Raw genomic sequence first — 17,083 nt, forward strand, 5'->3', positions numbered from 1 at the left:
TTTTATTCAGGTATTTGTAATTTAGGAAATATAGTTAGTCACCAGGCGCTCCAATGCAACTGTGTTATTGTCATTCATGTACACCATACAAAAATCGCGAGAACAAATGCACTTTCAAAAAATCCGGCAGGACCAGACATGAGCTGTTACAGCCGATTATGAGGTGATCAATGTAATATACAAAGCAAATAAACCTTAACATTATCTGTTTGTTCATACCTGTTTAAAAATACTTACCTAAGCTTTAAAAGCTTGTTTCCTACTAAAATTGTTTCAACCAGTTTCTTACATCGCGAAAAGATATTCAGGAGCTATTCACCGGAAATAAATTCGCAGTTATAATCCGATGACAAAAAAACAATTACTTTCAAATTATACAATCAAATAAATTGTTGATGTATTTTATTATCGCAATATATGTATATACTAAATTATGTCCTGTAAAATACAGATACATTTGGTCATTAGTAAAATTCGAAAATGCGCATTATTTGCAAAGATGATAACCGCAGTGAAAATGAAAGTAAGAAATGCACAGCAGAATAATATATTGATTTCTTTAATGGAAACATGTCTTCAGCGTATGTGAAATTATAAAAGAAATAACATACTAAATGGTAATTTATGTTTACATTGGTATATTCCTTTCGTAAATTGGTCATGTCGATTGCAATCTACTGTACTTTAGAATTGTGCATTATGATATTGCTGAAAATTACAAATGGTCGCCGACTTTTTGTTAAGTGTGTTAAGGACCTTACTTTCCCGTGGGCTAATCGAGGGGGTGAGTTATCCGGAATGGGGACAGGGTCACCAATAAATATCAGGAGACCGACACCACTGACTATTTAGGGCTAGTCAGAGACCCTGTGGGGAATCTTTGTTCCTATGATTAAAAATATCAGAGGAGCCGCAACTGTCTGTTAGGAACTAGCACACAGGTACACTCCAGCTGTGTCAATAATTATTCACTCAGAGATTAACAATCAAGTCAGTATGAAGTCTAACTAAGTCTTTTATTTACATTGAGTATGTACACAAGACCAATGTAAACAGTTCCAAATATTCAGATTAATATTTCTGGTAATTTCCAAATTCCATGACGACTTGAAAAAATCACCAAAAGTCACTTTAAATGGAAAAAACACTAAGTTCATAAAGTAAGCACAGGAACTAGGGGAAAATACCTGTGAAGCACAGGTCAACAAAAGAAATTAAGGATTAATAATATACAGGGTATATTACCCATAGCGGTCATTAAGGGAGCTACAACCTGCATATGATTCTGCAGTTTGTTGCCAGCTAAATGTCTTGAAAATTGTTAAGTCCCAAAGAATAAGAAAATGGCAAAAACACTGTAAGATTTAAAGTAAAATCAAGAAAAAGAGCCACAGCTATAACAGAGCATCTTTTACTTTCACCATTAGAAAACTTTAAATCTATTATTTATCCACATTGTAAGTAAAATCCAAATATCACAAGTTATTTTAAAGAAATTAATTAATTACTAGATTAGTTAGATACACAAGTTGTAGTTCAAAAACTAGTAGAGAACAGGATGTGGTTTGCTAAAATCACCCCTTTTTATCTCCACTGTTTGGTTTTTCTCCAAAAGCAAGAAAATCAAAATGTAAATTTAACCTACTTAAATTTCTCTTTTTAATGAGTAAAATTCCAATTCTCAACCCAGTCTAGAAGCCCCTTAAATTCAATTTCAAGTACCTGTAATGGCCTAGATTTCAGATTTTACTGGGTTAATGACTCTGGCCCCTTTTTTATTAGTACAAGTAATATACACATAATTTGATACTATAAAGTATATCATAATGAAGTTTATAATATTTGGGATCTTCCTATGTAAATATTTCCCAGAGACATTACTTTGTATTGCTTAGATTGGTTGTCAAAGATATAGTCAACAGGTGCCTGGAAATTCAATATGGCTGACCTTTAGATGACCAACTACTGAGAACCCCTAACTGTTTTTTCAATCATATTTACAGGGACTTCTTTGATAGGTAAACAACTGTTTTCAGGAAAGAGATATGATAATTATCAGTAGTTGGACCCTAATTGATCAAAACTGTCTGCATATATATAGAGAGAGATAGAGAAAGAGAGAGAGAGAGAGAGAGAGAGAGATTATACAGCGAAAGTAGGTCAAAGGTGGACAGGTTAATTAAATAAAATTGTTTTTGGCAATATCTGCTAAAGTCCATAAACATGGCAAGAATGCAAGCTAGATTTTGATGTTTTGTAGAAGATATAAATAATTTTATTTTCAGAAAGACTAAAATGTATGATTATGCAAAAATATTAATAAACTGCTGATCTAGCACAACCTGTTTTTAGCAACAGTCTCCAATAACTTGAGGGAGATACAGTTTTGAAGGTTTCTCATAAAATGGACTTATGCTTATGATAAATCTCTGCCAAAAGCATTATGTATGGACTTGCACAAGTCATGTACTTCAATATGTAGCTCAATGACCAGGGTACATAACCTATAGTTAATAGAATAATAAAACAATAAAATAATAAAGAAATTGTATCTCACACTAGCCCCACTAAAACCCGGTTCTCAACAAGTGTGAATTTTGAACGGCAAATATTTTTACATGTTCAGCTCCTGTCTAGGTTTTGACTTGAGTACCCGAAATGTTTATTATTGCTTCAGATTTGCTACTTTATTTTTAATGATACTGTTTACTTGGGCCTATTGATATTTCCTTCTATCAACATATTTTTCGTTATTTGCAGTCTCCTAGTGATTTATTGTTGTTGAATTTCAAAATGTAACAAACTAACTAAAAAGACGACTATGATGACGTTACACCATTACTTCCGGTTTATCAAACGTGCAGAACTTCCTACAAAAACTTCCATGAGCTTTCCTTACATATTTTACATTTTCGCACGAGGGTTTAATTTGTCCAGGTAATCTGTATATATAACGAGCCACGACTTCGGGAGTATACAACAATCAGAACTACTTTTCAATTAGATATTCCTTATTGGTTTGCAGACGAAGATAGTCAGAAGGCCACAAGTGTTGACATTATCATGTTGTTTGACCCATTCATCGAGTTTGCCTTTAGCTTTTAATTCTTTAATTTTTTGTTTGACAACATTCAAATCGCCCTCAGTAGCACTAAGCCAGTATACCTGATCTGCTCGCCAGGAAGAATCAAGCGGACCTTCCAGACAGTGGTACACTTTTTGCAAATCCGAGCCTGATATATTCATTTTCTGAACACATGATATATCGGCGGCTTGAAACATGTATTCAAATTGTTCTAGGGAAGGTAATCGTTTGATATATCTTTCGGTCAAAGACGTATTAAGCTGAGTATACCAAACTGCATGTTTTAGCGTAGATGGTAAAACTGTTGAACTGATTATCAATCCGTCTTTTCGAAGAACTCTTTTTGCTTCCTTCAATGCCTCAACACAAGTGGGGTACTCATTATCATCTTCGTCATCTAAGTGATTCAAAACCTAGGAAGAAAAACACAGTTCTTCAGCGAGACACAGTTTTAGGTTCAGACATCAAGGTTTAGATCAACCAATACTGGAACAAAAACAAGCAACAGCCAGACTTGCCGGACTAAATTATTGCTGTCAAACGTTTTTGGCACATCTTCTATATCTTTAAGGTAGCTATTGCCTTAAATATCAACTGTATTGGAAAGTTGACGGATATGTGCATGAGTAGAACTTATATGTAGATTTTTCATACTGTTCTAGTTTACATTTCATGCATACTCTCTCGGATAATTTCTACTTTGAATAAAATATGAAAGTCTAATACTTTTGTATTTGTTTCATTAATTACTGAACAAAACATGTAATCTATTATTTTACACACAAATTCAAGCATAACAGAATTTTTAATCCGATAGCTACTTTCTGTCTACAACTACTAGTAACATTTAGAACACAAAAGATTTGTTATCATTATTTGCTTACAAGATTAAACATTACCGCATCAAATGTTTCATCTGGAAAAGGTAATGGTGGTATCTTACTATCCACGATATCCACCACTTTTCTCGCATATTCAGCACCTTTTAGTTTGTCCTTTGCCTTTTCTAACATGCCAGTGGATGCGTCTATTAAACTTACATGGCCAACTCCGTAATCGATTAGATCTTTTGCATAATTACCAGTTCCACATCCAGCATCCAAAACATGTGTATCCTAAAATAACTAGGATCTGTCACAATTTATATTACCAACTGATTCGCTGTTCCTACATTGATTGTTTTACAAATGATATTCTATTTCGAATGATTGTATGCTACTAAATACAGCAAGTGGTTCAGACAAACATTCGGCGCACAAATTATTACTGTTAATGTTTATTAACGGTTTCTTTGCAACTCAAATAAATTTAAAACAATGTCTTTTGTCGTGTATTTACATGAATTTATCAATTTAGGTATTATGAGGGATAGTGTTCAACATGTTATGCAACAGTTAACAGTGGGTGAAATTAAAAGCAGAATGACCACTTGCATTTTTTATAATTTTCTCCCCCTCCCCCTCCCCTGTCTTCCCACACACGCACACATACAAATTCCGAAAAGTTATGATTTTTTTTTTTAAATATTTACGTGTCTATAAAGCTTAATTTATGACTGTTGCTTTTTCGCTTTCAGTGAGTGGTTTTAACATGTTCTTAAACTAATCAATGGTCAACGCTCAGGATGACTGTGTTGCCTTCGTAGCCGAGTGGTTATGGTCACTGTCTTCAATCACTTGTCCCTCACCGATGTGGGTTCAAGCCTCTTTCGGAGCGTTCAATGTGAGTAATCCATCTAGCTGTCTCACGGAACGTCTGTGGTTCTACCCTGGTAACCGACCGTGATTAAAGAATGCCCGGAGGGTCACCTGGGGTTTTCCTCCTACATCAAAGCTGGTAAGTCTCCATAAGACCTAAACTGTATCGGTGCGACGTTAAATCCAACAAAAAAATAACGTTTGTAATATTAACACTAAATCATTGCACTCGTATCCGATCTTAGCCGCACACGTTTAAATTTTCATTTTAATTCTTTCATTTGTAAGAAGGCAATCCAATTACAATTTCGAACGACTTTAATATGTTTATTACTGGCAAATCTACATATATATACGAGTACAACGAAGTCCCGTATTTATATATCAACAGCTGTCATAAATGTACAAATCTGTATGAAGAAACATACCTTCAGTTGTTTTCCTGTGTAAAGCTGTATCATGGCAACAATGACGTCAGAACCAACTGGAGATACAGTATTATCATATACAGTTGATATACGCTCATAGTCGGCTCGTTTACTCATTTCCTTATTGTATTTGTATGCTTAAATATAAATTAAAGACAAAATGGTGCATTTATCAATTCAGCACTGTTTTACCTTCCAAGGTTCAGGCAAAGTGGTGTTTATTTCCACCTAACTATTAATTCTGAATATTCATAGAATAATTTGAACGACGTGATAAAGAGGTAAATGAATTTGACAATACTCTAAAATTCTTGCACGAAAATAACACTTGTTTTGCAACTGTAAAACGTTTGCATAAAAGACAGGTATTTCCTACTTATTCTTAAAATTTTGAATATATTTGAATACAATGTGATGTTCAGTTTTAAAATAAATACAACCTATGACATGATTTATACATTACTTGAAGACGTCTGTTTGGTGGTTCAATGCTTCGAGATTTTATTGGTAATATCGTATCATCTTTTGATATTTCAATTATATTTTACATCAAAATATGAGACCGTTCCTTATAAAATAATTCTTTCCGACAGTTAATATATAACGTTCCTTAAATATTATTTCGTAAAACCTCCAAATGATTTTGATATGTTTTTAAATATTAAGAACGTAAAACAACCTATAAATTGTAGGAAGGGTATTTGCAATCGGTAGACAGAGCAAAACAGAAAAATTCCAAACGTTATACGCCAATTAACTTGCGCCACAAAATCCGAAATAAATGTACATAATATACAATTTTATCTGATTCGTTTGATATAACCTAAATTTATTTCTAAAGTTGTAACACAGATTTAAAGGAATTAGCATTGACATCGTTTATGTTAAAAATGCAAAACTGTGTCTACTTTTAAAGCTGTTTTTGATCATTTTTATCCATAGAGCTTGTGCTTATTTCCGTCTGGATTTTGTGCTTATGTACTTAATCATAACAATTATTGTTTTGCACCATCAACGCTTGACAACCGGTAGATTTTGTTTTCGTTTGCACATGGTATTCGACTTTTGACCGTTACACTCTAAGAATGTATGTCTCACTTTTTAGGGATCGAAATTATATTATGTTAAATTAACGTTGTATGTTTTGGTCATGTTGTATGTTTTGGTTTGATGTATGTCTTGGTCACTGACTCCGTGAAATAACTAACTGCATAAGCTACATTACACATCCATAAATGAGATTAACTAAAAGGTATACTGGAGTCATGTTTCATATTTGAAAGTATGAAAGATACTGACCAGTGTATATAAATTATACAAACACAGAATTAACCAGACTGCACTATACATTAGGTATAAAAGAGAGGCAAAACGTTAGCAGTATTCCTTTTTCCTGATCAGTTAAAATATTGAAAGTGGCTTACAAATGGTTCTTGTTGTTTGATATGTATACGATGACTTATATACCATTGGCATTTTATGTCTAAGTTAAAAAACAAATATCGGCAATGTCTTGTTCAATTATAACAATACTATGATTTGTGTATATTGAAATGACCCGACGACAATAGCAACGGACTTATTTATATCATGCGCTGTATAAAGAAGGGTCATGCTATTTTAAGTTCATTGTTAGAGCGTCATGTTATTATTTTACAAATCTTTCCCGCCTTTATCACACATTTCGGTCCTTCTAAACACATTTTACGTATTTTTCCTATTTTTCCTTCGGAAACAGGTTAAGTCTGGCTCCACACTCTATCTTTGCCCAGGTTTAGCCGTGGCTTTTACATTACAGTGCAGAACATATTACGTGGTACTGTTCAACGTAAATCAATATGTGAAATAGTTTATTTCTTTTAAACATCGGGTACGATGTTGAGAAACTTCTTTACCGTCAAACGTCGTAAATTTAACAACGCTATGTTACATTTTGTTATTGATTTGTGTTTTATCTTTATACATGTATATCAATTTTACCTCATCACGCATGTGTTGTCGATGAACATGAGGAATGACATATGATGCATAATTGAGTAGATTTATAGTTATATTATTAAATATTTACGGGTTAATCGCTAAATCTAATTATGAACCATCATCTTACATGAACGAAAATCCTATATTAGAACACAGTCATATTATTTGTGGCGACCTTTTTTATGTTAAAGGTGACGTCTGTTTCAATGTCTACGTCCGAAAGAATACAAAGCAAAGAACTAGATCAAACCAGGCAAGGAAGACTCCTATTAAGCATCATGCGAAGGGCCGATCAAAATGGAAATTATTGATAGCTGAATGTTTCTAAAGCGTGTTGCTGTCTTTGCCTGCAATATGAAATATTGATAGTCGTGACCTTCTAGCTTTAGACAGTAATTCTTCCACTTTCTACCAGTGTTTTCATACAACGCTGACATCACTGTAAACATGATTGACGCCTTGCCTTTTTCATATTTATTAAGTCAGGGTCACCGGTTAGGTGATTGTTTAGACATGTTTCATATAATTATTCTAATTAGAGTAACATAAAAAGTATAATTTCCCAAGCTTTAAGCTCACCTGAGCACTGCTGTTGTCATCACCTGTGTCCGGCGTCCGGTATCGTCTGTCGTGTATCGTGCGTCGACTCTCGTTAGCAATTGACTGTTAGTACTCTCGAGATTACAATTTTGACCAAATCTTAAAGACACTTAGTCAGAATATTATCCTTAATAAAATCTTGCACGAGTTTGATAATTGGTTATCTTGGGCCAAAACCTAGATCACTAGGTCAGTTAACGAGAAAAACTTGTTACCACTCTAGAGGCCACATTTTTACCTCATCTTCATAAAACTTTGTTTTCCTTCAAGAGATTTTCCCAAAAAAATGGAAAGAGAAAATACGACTTCAAATTTCCATACACTGCCCCTGATAAGAAGAATAAGTTAATATTTTAAACTGACATTCCAGACAACCCTTATCAAGAAACCAAGATAATTATACACAAAAACACAAAATAAAACATGAAATATCTCTAAAAAAATGGTCAGCGAATTGTAATAAGAAAAGAAGTTTATGAGGTTTTCATAACATTTGTGTTATTCTATCATCTGTCTAACATTTTTCAAATAGCAAAAATAAACACCACACTTTAACAATTTAAATGGTTTTCTTTTAATGTTTCACAAAGGTTTCATAGAAGTCCAAACTTGTTTCGTTTATCCTTCGACAAATAATTAAAGCCACTTCTCTACCTAGAAGACCTTAATCAATCGGCTAATCACACCCTTATTAATGTGATAGGCAGACCGTATCAGCTTTTTCTGTAGACTGACATATGTTGGTATTTGAACAGGTTTTTATTATATTTATTAAACTTACTTATCTTTTTTAGATATATCAATATTCTTCTTAATATACTGAGCGAAACGTAGCTTTAAAACTATAAACAGCGTCATTAACGACAAACGCTTCGTCTGTCATTTCACTTAGCGTTGCACAATCAACAGAGTTGAAAAAGGACACCCTCGTCCAATCAGGCAGAGTGCTGCATAAATCTTTCATTCTGATAAATTATCTATAATGCGTTATCAAGAAGTCTGATTTGCAAACTTCAGTCACGTGGCATGAGTCAGTCCAGGACATGAATTCATTCTTAGACGGCGTTCGCCGAAAAACATGGTAAAATTGTCTGTATGATGACATTTCATGCAATAAATCCATTTTTATCAGAGCCTCATGACAGGGAAAACAAGTCAGCTGTCGGTGGATTGTCACACCAGGGCGGTGTGACAAGTACCCAACGACAACTTATACTTGTCAGAATGTTTGTCTTTAAAAAATCTAGTTCATGTTTGAAACTGTGTTACCTGAGTTTTTAAACTTGGTTACCAGGTAAAGTCATAGGAAAACCTTGTTCACACTCTATAGGCCACATTGTCTACTTGATTATCACAATATTTCTCTTTATAAACAAGAGGGCCAAGGTGGCCCTAGGTCGCTCACCTGAGAAACACACCATAATAGTGTAAACATGTTTGACCTAGTGATATTCTGGCCAATTTTCATTAAGACTGGACCAAAAATGTGTTCTCTTGAGTTTAAACAAGTATTTTCTTTGATATGACCTTGTGACCTAGTTTCTGACTCCAGATGATCCATATTCCAACTTGACCTATATTTTATCAAGGCAATCATTCTGACCAAATTTCATGAAGATCAATTGAAAAATACAACCTCTATTGCATACACAAGGGTGTTATTTGATTTGACCCAGTGACCTACTTTTTGACCACAGATGATCCATATTCGAAATCGACCTAGATTTCATCAAGGCAATCATTCTGACCAAATTTTATGAAGTTCAAAATGTGACCTCTAGAGTTGTCACAATCAAAAGTTTAAGGACGGACACACGGCCGACGTAGACCTACTGGCCTAGTTTTTGACTGCAGTTGACCCTGTTCGAACTTGACCTAGATATCATCAAGATGAATATTCAGACCAACTTCCATACAGATCCCATGAAAAATATCGCCTCTAGAAAGGTCAAAAGGTTTTTCTATTATTTGACCTAATTGCCTAGTTTTTGACGGCATGTGTCACAGTTTCGAAATTGAACTAGATATCATCAAAGTGAACATTCTGACCAATTTTCATGAAGATCCATTGAAAAGTATGGCCTCTAGAGAGGTCACAAGGTTTCTCTATTTTTAGACCTACTGACCTAGTTTTTGACCGCACATGACCCGTTTCAAATTTGACCTAGATATCATCCAGGTAAATATTCTGACTAATTTTCATGAAGATCCATTGAAAAATATGGCCTCTAGCGAGGTCACAAGGATTTATTTTTTTTTTATTTAACGTCGCACCGACACATGATAGGTCATACGGCGACTTTCCAGCTTTAATGACGGAGGAAGACCCCAGGTGCCCCTCCGTGCATTATTTCATCACGAGCGGGCACCTGGGTAGAACCACCGACCTTCCGTAAGGCAGCTGGATGGCTTCCTCACATGAAGAATTCAACGCCCCGAGTGAGGCTCGAACCCACATCGATGAGGGGCAAGTGATCTGAACACAACGATTTTCTATTTTTAGACCTACTGACCTAGTTTTGGATCGCACATGACCCAGTTTCAAACTTGACATAGATATCATCAAGATAAACATTCTGACCAACTTTAATAAAGCTCCCATGAAAAATGTGACCTCTAGAGTGGTCACAAGCAAACGTTTACGCAAGCACGCACGCACGGACGACGGACTTTGTGACAGGTGAGCTAAAAATATAGGTCAAGTTTGAAAATGGATTACCTGATGTCAAAAGCCTTGTCATTAGATCAAATCATAGAAAAACCTTGTTGACACTTTAGAGGACATTTTTGGCTTGATCTTCATAAAACTTTGTCAGAATGTTTGTCTCTATGAAATTAAACGTAAACTATGTCACTAGGTCAAATAATAGAAAAATCTTTGTAAACACTTCATAGGCAACTTCTTCCATTTGATCATCATAAATCTTTGTCAAAATGTATGTTTGTATGAAATCTAGGTGGTATGCGGTCAATTACTTTTTACGATGCTAAACCTGCGGTCACGATCAGGGTTAATGGTTTACATATCGTTTGATAGGACAACGTTTTTGATGACGATGTCGACTTCCTAACTAATGTTAGGCTTCTTAATTCTTTGTTTCCTTGTACTCTGTTTGTGATATACATAGCGCGTCCGTGTTACCTTCTAGTGTCTCGAATAAATATCTGCTGAACAGAGAATGCATTTTTCCAACTCAGGTTGTCCTGTTGTTGTTTTTTTCGCTACGTGTTATCTTTTTAGAACCTGAATGATACCTTTGGTAGAGTATACGTTTTGGCACAACCCAGCACGTTTCAAATAATTCTATAATTTTATTGTTAGACGAACAACAGCTTTTTACTGTTTTCTCAATTCAGCCAATGTGCAAACAAAATTTGTTTCCAGGGATACTGTATTATTGCACACCGACAATGTCTTGATAGTTGTTCTTTCATCGCTGTAATATATATTTTCACACAAAGGAAATTATTTTATGACAAATAAACTTAATTTAACGCTACAATTGATAAGCTAATCTGGAATTCTGTTGCTGTACCTATTTTACCGTGCTATGATAATACGCGACGTTAAGAAATATTGCTACAAAGTATTCAATTGTGCCTTATTTATTCTATAAATAGTAACTATGGCATGGAAGATAAATAAGCTACCACTGGTTGTAGAATACGGTTCTGTGGTAACTGTTTTGGCGGTAACAAGGAGGAGACTCGTACTGACAATACCTCTTACCGGATATTCCCATCTCAATCTAAAATCAACAGCAGATTATTATACTCGCTGTATAGTCATAGCGTAAACATCTGGTCTAAATATGCTACCGCTTACTTTTTTTACCGATTTCGGAATATTATTCAATGTGTCCTCGAGGCTAGTTCCAGCAGGAAAGTTTAACCTTTCTACGACAGACATAAGCTTACTTCCTTCAGGAATCGACATTTGCAGTTATCACGGCCTCTTCTTTTCAAAGCAATACCACAACCATAAAACCCGTAAAATAGCGCGTTTATAACTTTTTATTTCTATAATTTTTTTATTCTATTCCATCAAATATAGGAGACCCAGTCTTGAAAACAGTTCTGAAGCTGTACATAAAGGGGCCATAGTTCGGCAAAAATTACCCTAGCATGCAGATGAAATGAAAAAAACTAGAAACCACTCCTGTGAACTTTCATTGAAATCCGTTCAGTAGATTTTGCAATTAGTTTAAACATTTTTTATTCCCAGTAATACATGTACAAGTTAAATACATACATCATAGTTTGAACAAGAAAAGTAGGAAAGGATTAGAATGAAAGACACATTGTCTTATAGAATTCTTCTCCTTGGATTTTGCGATTAAGTGCGGACAAGTTAAATATAGAGAGATAAACAGTTATATAACAAGGTAGACAGACGGCGAAAACATAAACATGTACCTCGCATTAAATCAACAGAAAAAAAATGCCTTATGCATACTAGTATTATCAGCTAACAAGGCGTCATATTCAGTTCTGCTATAGATTTACCCATGAGGCTTATGGTATTGCTATAGAATAGTTTAATTAATTGCACTATATTAAATGTAAGGACTCTTGTATGAAACCTAAAAATTAATGAGAAATGTATCTGTTTCAAACCTTTTGATATATTGTTGCGAAAAGCATGACTGGTCATGTATTTCTTTTGAAAATAGATGATGTCAAGTTTAAAAAAAAAATGAAACAAATTGTCAGTATACATTTTCTTGATGTTTTTACCTTTTGGATAAACTACAACGAACGAAATTCTTCGCGAAGACAATATTTGATAACATTATGAAATCAATATTTCTTTTACATTTATATCAAATCTTCTAATAGAAACATCGATATCCAAAAGTGGGAATATTTTATTTTGGTAACACAATTCTCAATACGAGTAAATGTATTTTTCAATATTTTCAAAAAGTCTGACCTGTCTGCAAATTTGTCATTTTACACAAACAGAACACAAATTCTTTTATTAAAATATTTCAGTTAAACGTTAACAATGTAAAATAAAAATAAAAAAATAACTTACCAGTAATGAAGCATTTTAAGGTGTAAATTACATTTGTCTGCAAATGGTGTATAAATTACATTTGTCTGCAAACGGTGTATAAATTACATTTGTCTGCAAACGGTGTTAAGACTATCGCTTGCTGTTACGGTACATGCAGATTTACTGTTCAAACTTGACAGTCATCATGACATGCCCATAAGGATACCTATTGTGCACCCGAATGCTTAGACTTACGATTATTCGCCCGGTCCTTTCTGTTTCATCAATCAATAAATTCCGAAATTTAATTTACGTGTCATCTTTTCTATTTTATACACAGTCATGCAAGTAAAAAAAAATAAAAATATTCAATTATGTCTTTTTAGTAGCATTTTAAACATTTCGAAGCAATCAACCGACAAACGAACCACGAGAAAACAGCTTTCACCTTTAGGTTAAATGTATAAATAAAAATGTATGACTTTTATTGACCTCTATTCAAAGTTACGTGAAAAAAAAAATGTTTTAAATTTTTGGAAAGGGTTTTCGTTAAACGGGATATCGTTCAGCGCAAAACATCGTAAACATCCAGTTATCAGTGGAAATTAAATATACGCATGCACAGTCATTTTAAAGTACATCTAAATAAAAAAACACTGCAGCTTGTTATTAAAATGAACTTTTCAATATTTTATAAACCAGAAATACCTCAATCTTTAACGAGTAAAATGAATAAACATTCACACTGGGTTAGACGTATATAAATCAATAAAATGTAAATGGTGTTTATATATTTAAATTGTGTCTCATGTAGTTGTTTCAAACTATATACATTCCTTTTTGATACATATTCTCTGAAAACATGCAATGCAAAAGTGCTAAAATGTTGGATTGTCTGGTGCCTTATTAATTCTGAAGATAATTTATATAAACAAGAGGACCATGATGGTTCTAAATCGCTCACCTGTCCCCAAATGACCCAGTTTTGAACTGAGTATGACGTCGTTTTTTCTATTATTTGACATAATGACCTAGTTTTTGAGCTCATGTGACCTAGTTTTAAACTTGACCAAGTATTATCAAGATAAAATTTCTGACCAATTTTCATGAAGATCCATTGAAAAAATGGCATCTAGAGAGGTCACAAGGTTTTTCTATTATTTGACCAAATGACCTAGTTTTTGTCGGCATGTGACCCAGTTTCGAACTTGACCTAGACATCATCGAGGTGAACATTCTGACCAATTTTCATGAAGATCCATTCAAAATTGTGGCCTCTAGAGAGGTCACAAGGTTTTTCTATTTTTGGACCTACTGACCTAGTTTTTGACCGCAGTTGACCCAGTTTTAAACTTGACCTAGATATCATCAAGATGAACATTCAGACTAAAGTTCATACAGATCCCATGAAAAATGTGGCCTCTAGAGAGGTCACACGGTTTTTCTATTATTTGACCTACTGACCTAGTTTTTGTCGGCACATAATCCAGTTTCGAATTTAACCTAGATATTATCAAGTTAAACATTCTAACCAATTTTCATGAAGATCCATTCAAAAGTATGGCCTCTAGAGAGGTCACAAGGTTTTTTCTAATTTACCACCTACTGACCTAGTTTTTTTATCACAGTTGACCCAGTTTCGAACTTAACCTAGATATCATCAAGATAAACATTCAGAGCAACTTTCATACAGATCCCATGAAAAATATGGCCTCTATAGAAGTCGCAAGGTTTTTATATTATTTGACCTTCTGACCTAGTTTTTGTTGGCACGTGACCCAGTTTCAAATTTATTCTAGATATCATCAAGTTGAACATTCTGACCAATTTTCATGAAGATCCTTCAAAAGTATGGCCTATAGAGAGGTCACAAGGTTTTTCAATTTGTAGACCTACTGACCTAGTTTTTGACCGCAGTTAAACCAGTTTTGAATTTGACCTAGATATCATTAAGATGAACATTCAGACCAATTTTTATACAGATCCCTTGAAAAATATGGCCTCTTGAGTGGTCACAAGGTTTTTCTATTATTTGACCTACCGACCTAGTTTTTGTCGGCACGTGATTCAGTTTCGAAGTTGACTTAGATATCATTAAGATGAATATTCTGACCAATTTTCATGAAGATCCATTCAAAAGTATGGCCTCTAGAGAGGTCACAAGTTTTTTCTATTCTTAGACCTACTGACCTAGTTTTTGACCGCAGTTAACCCAGTTTCAAACTTGACCTAGATATCATTAAGATGAACATTTAGATTAATTTTCATACAGATCCCATGAAAAATATGGCCTCTAGAGAGGTCACACGGTTTTTCTATTATTTGACCTACTGACCTAGTTTTTGTCGGCACGTGACCCAGTTTAGAACTTGACCTAGATATCATTAAGGTAAACATTCTGACTAACTTTCATAAAGATCCATTGAAAAACATTGCCTCTAGAGAGGTCACAAGGTTTTTCTATTTTAGACCTACTGACCTAGTTTTGGAAAGCACATGCCCCAGTTTCGAACTTGAACAAGATATCATCAAGGTGAACGTTCTGACCAACTTTCATAAAGATCCCATGAAAAATGTGACCTCTTGAGTGGTCACAAGCAAAATTTTACGGACGAACTAACGGACGGATGCTGCGCGATCACAAAAGCTCACCTTGTCACCTTTGTGACATGTGAGCAAAAAAAAAACGTTCATTCTCAAGTGAAAAAGATACCATACCTTTCAAGCTTCCAGAAAAGGCTCCTTCGACCAGCAATCGTAAATAAATGTTCTAGTTTGTTGTCAGATGTCTTCCGTGTGACCGAATAATTTAACCCAAATCTATGACGTGTAATGTACACTACTTAAAAATATGCATACTCAAAGCTTATTAAAGGTGAAGAAGGTGTATTGCAGTACCACCAATTGGAACGTCAAAACAACGCTTGGAAACGTCATTTTTTTACGTTCGTGGCGTTTTGTGTCGAGACAGCTTATTTCGAAATTGTTTGTCTTTTCATCAATCAAACAGATTCTGCTACATACTTGCATAGTGGTAAATTCCCATAAAAAATACTCGCATACATAAATACGTGGACTGCTGCTTATGTTAAAAATCGAAACACTAGAAATCAAATCACCTAAGCATAATACGTGTTAAAATATTATATTTAAAACACACACGTCCTAAAGCTCACATCAACTTCTGTGAAAACTGTAACGAAACGTTTTAAATCTCAGTCTACTATACTATTTACTCTATTTTAACTGTAGTGTACTTTAGAACAATAGCTTGTGACAATTTTTTTTTTCAGACAAAAACACACACATTTCCTGAAAAGTTTACATTTTTATCGCGATAGCTACCTAGCTATCTCGTGGCCACCATAGGAATGCCATATCTTCTTAGAGAGATAGCTTTGTCTGACATGTGACCACTATGGATCTTCTTCAGAAATGAGATTATGGGGAGGGATACATGTGTACTTCTTTTTTCTTTTTACCTTTCCATGTAATTATACAAAACATCTACTTGAAAATACCATTCAATTGTCAAGTTTAGATGCACAATTAAATAAAAACCGCAAAAGAATTACACAAGTATGAAAATGGTAAAAAGATTTCGCCATAATCTGGCCCGGTAGTTGAATTGAACTACTACTGAGCAATATTTTCCAAAATAAAAATATGTTTTTGTTGGGTTTAACGTCACAACGAGGCAGTTATAGGTCATATGGCGACTTTCCAGTTTTTTGATGGTGGAGGAAGACCCAAGGTGCCCTTCCGTGCATTATTTCATCACGGGCGGGCAGCTTGGTCGGCCTTCTGTAAGCCAGCTGGATGGCTTCCTCGTATGAGGAATTCGACGCCCTGAGCGAGGCTCGAACCTATAGTGGTGAGGGGCAAGTGAATCCAAATCAGCAACCTTAACCACTCGGCCAAGGAAGCCCCTGTAAATATACATATGTTGTTCTTTTTCATGATTAATCAAATTTAAAATAAATGAAACCTTACTATGCATTTTAATATTTTGCCTGTTTTTATTCCAGTTTTTTTGCATGTAGTGTAAATTAATTCAATGGCTTGTGTGCTCTGTCCCTAAACCGTAAATACCACAGCGTATTGTCACTTTAGATTTAGATTAAGTATGATATCCAAAAGTATCCGAATGCATGCTTCACTTTACATGGTATAATTTCTTTCTTCTTTATACAAATGAGAAAAAGCGAAAATTATGATGTAGAGAAGGACGCTGCAAACGAGAATACAATGGCCAATTATTTAAATCATTTTTAAAGAACATTAAATGGGGACG

At 34.4% G+C, this 17,083-nt stretch overlaps 1 protein-coding gene across 3 annotated transcripts; it reads right to left on the bottom strand.

The window, feature by feature from the left end:
- Positions 1-997: 997 nt before the first annotated feature.
- LOC123547059 (demethylmenaquinone methyltransferase-like) lies at positions 998-15,921 on the bottom strand. Of its 3 annotated transcripts, none has more exons than XM_045333830.2 (4): positions 15,508-15,921; positions 5,211-5,347; positions 4,126-4,200; positions 998-3,498 (listed from the first exon to the last, which is right to left on the bottom strand). In XM_045333830.2, the coding sequence occupies exons 2-4, from the start codon at positions 5,325-5,327 to the stop codon at positions 3,001-3,003; spliced, it is 690 nt and encodes a 229-aa protein (XP_045189765.2). In that variant the 5' UTR covers positions 5,328-5,347; positions 15,508-15,921; the 3' UTR covers positions 998-3,000. The 3 variants fall into 3 exon arrangements, with proteins under 3 accessions (XP_045189765.2, XP_045189764.2, XP_045189762.2); XM_045333829.2 differs by having other exon boundaries at positions 3,985-4,200; positions 15,508-15,915; XM_045333827.2 differs by having other exon boundaries at positions 3,970-4,200; positions 15,508-15,907.
- Positions 15,922-17,083: the final 1,162 nt, after the last annotated feature.

Source organism: Mercenaria mercenaria, chromosome 9, assembly GCF_021730395.1.
Source record: "Mercenaria mercenaria strain notata chromosome 9, MADL_Memer_1, whole genome shotgun sequence".
Taxonomy (NCBI): Eukaryota; Metazoa; Mollusca; class Bivalvia; order Venerida; family Veneridae; genus Mercenaria; species Mercenaria mercenaria.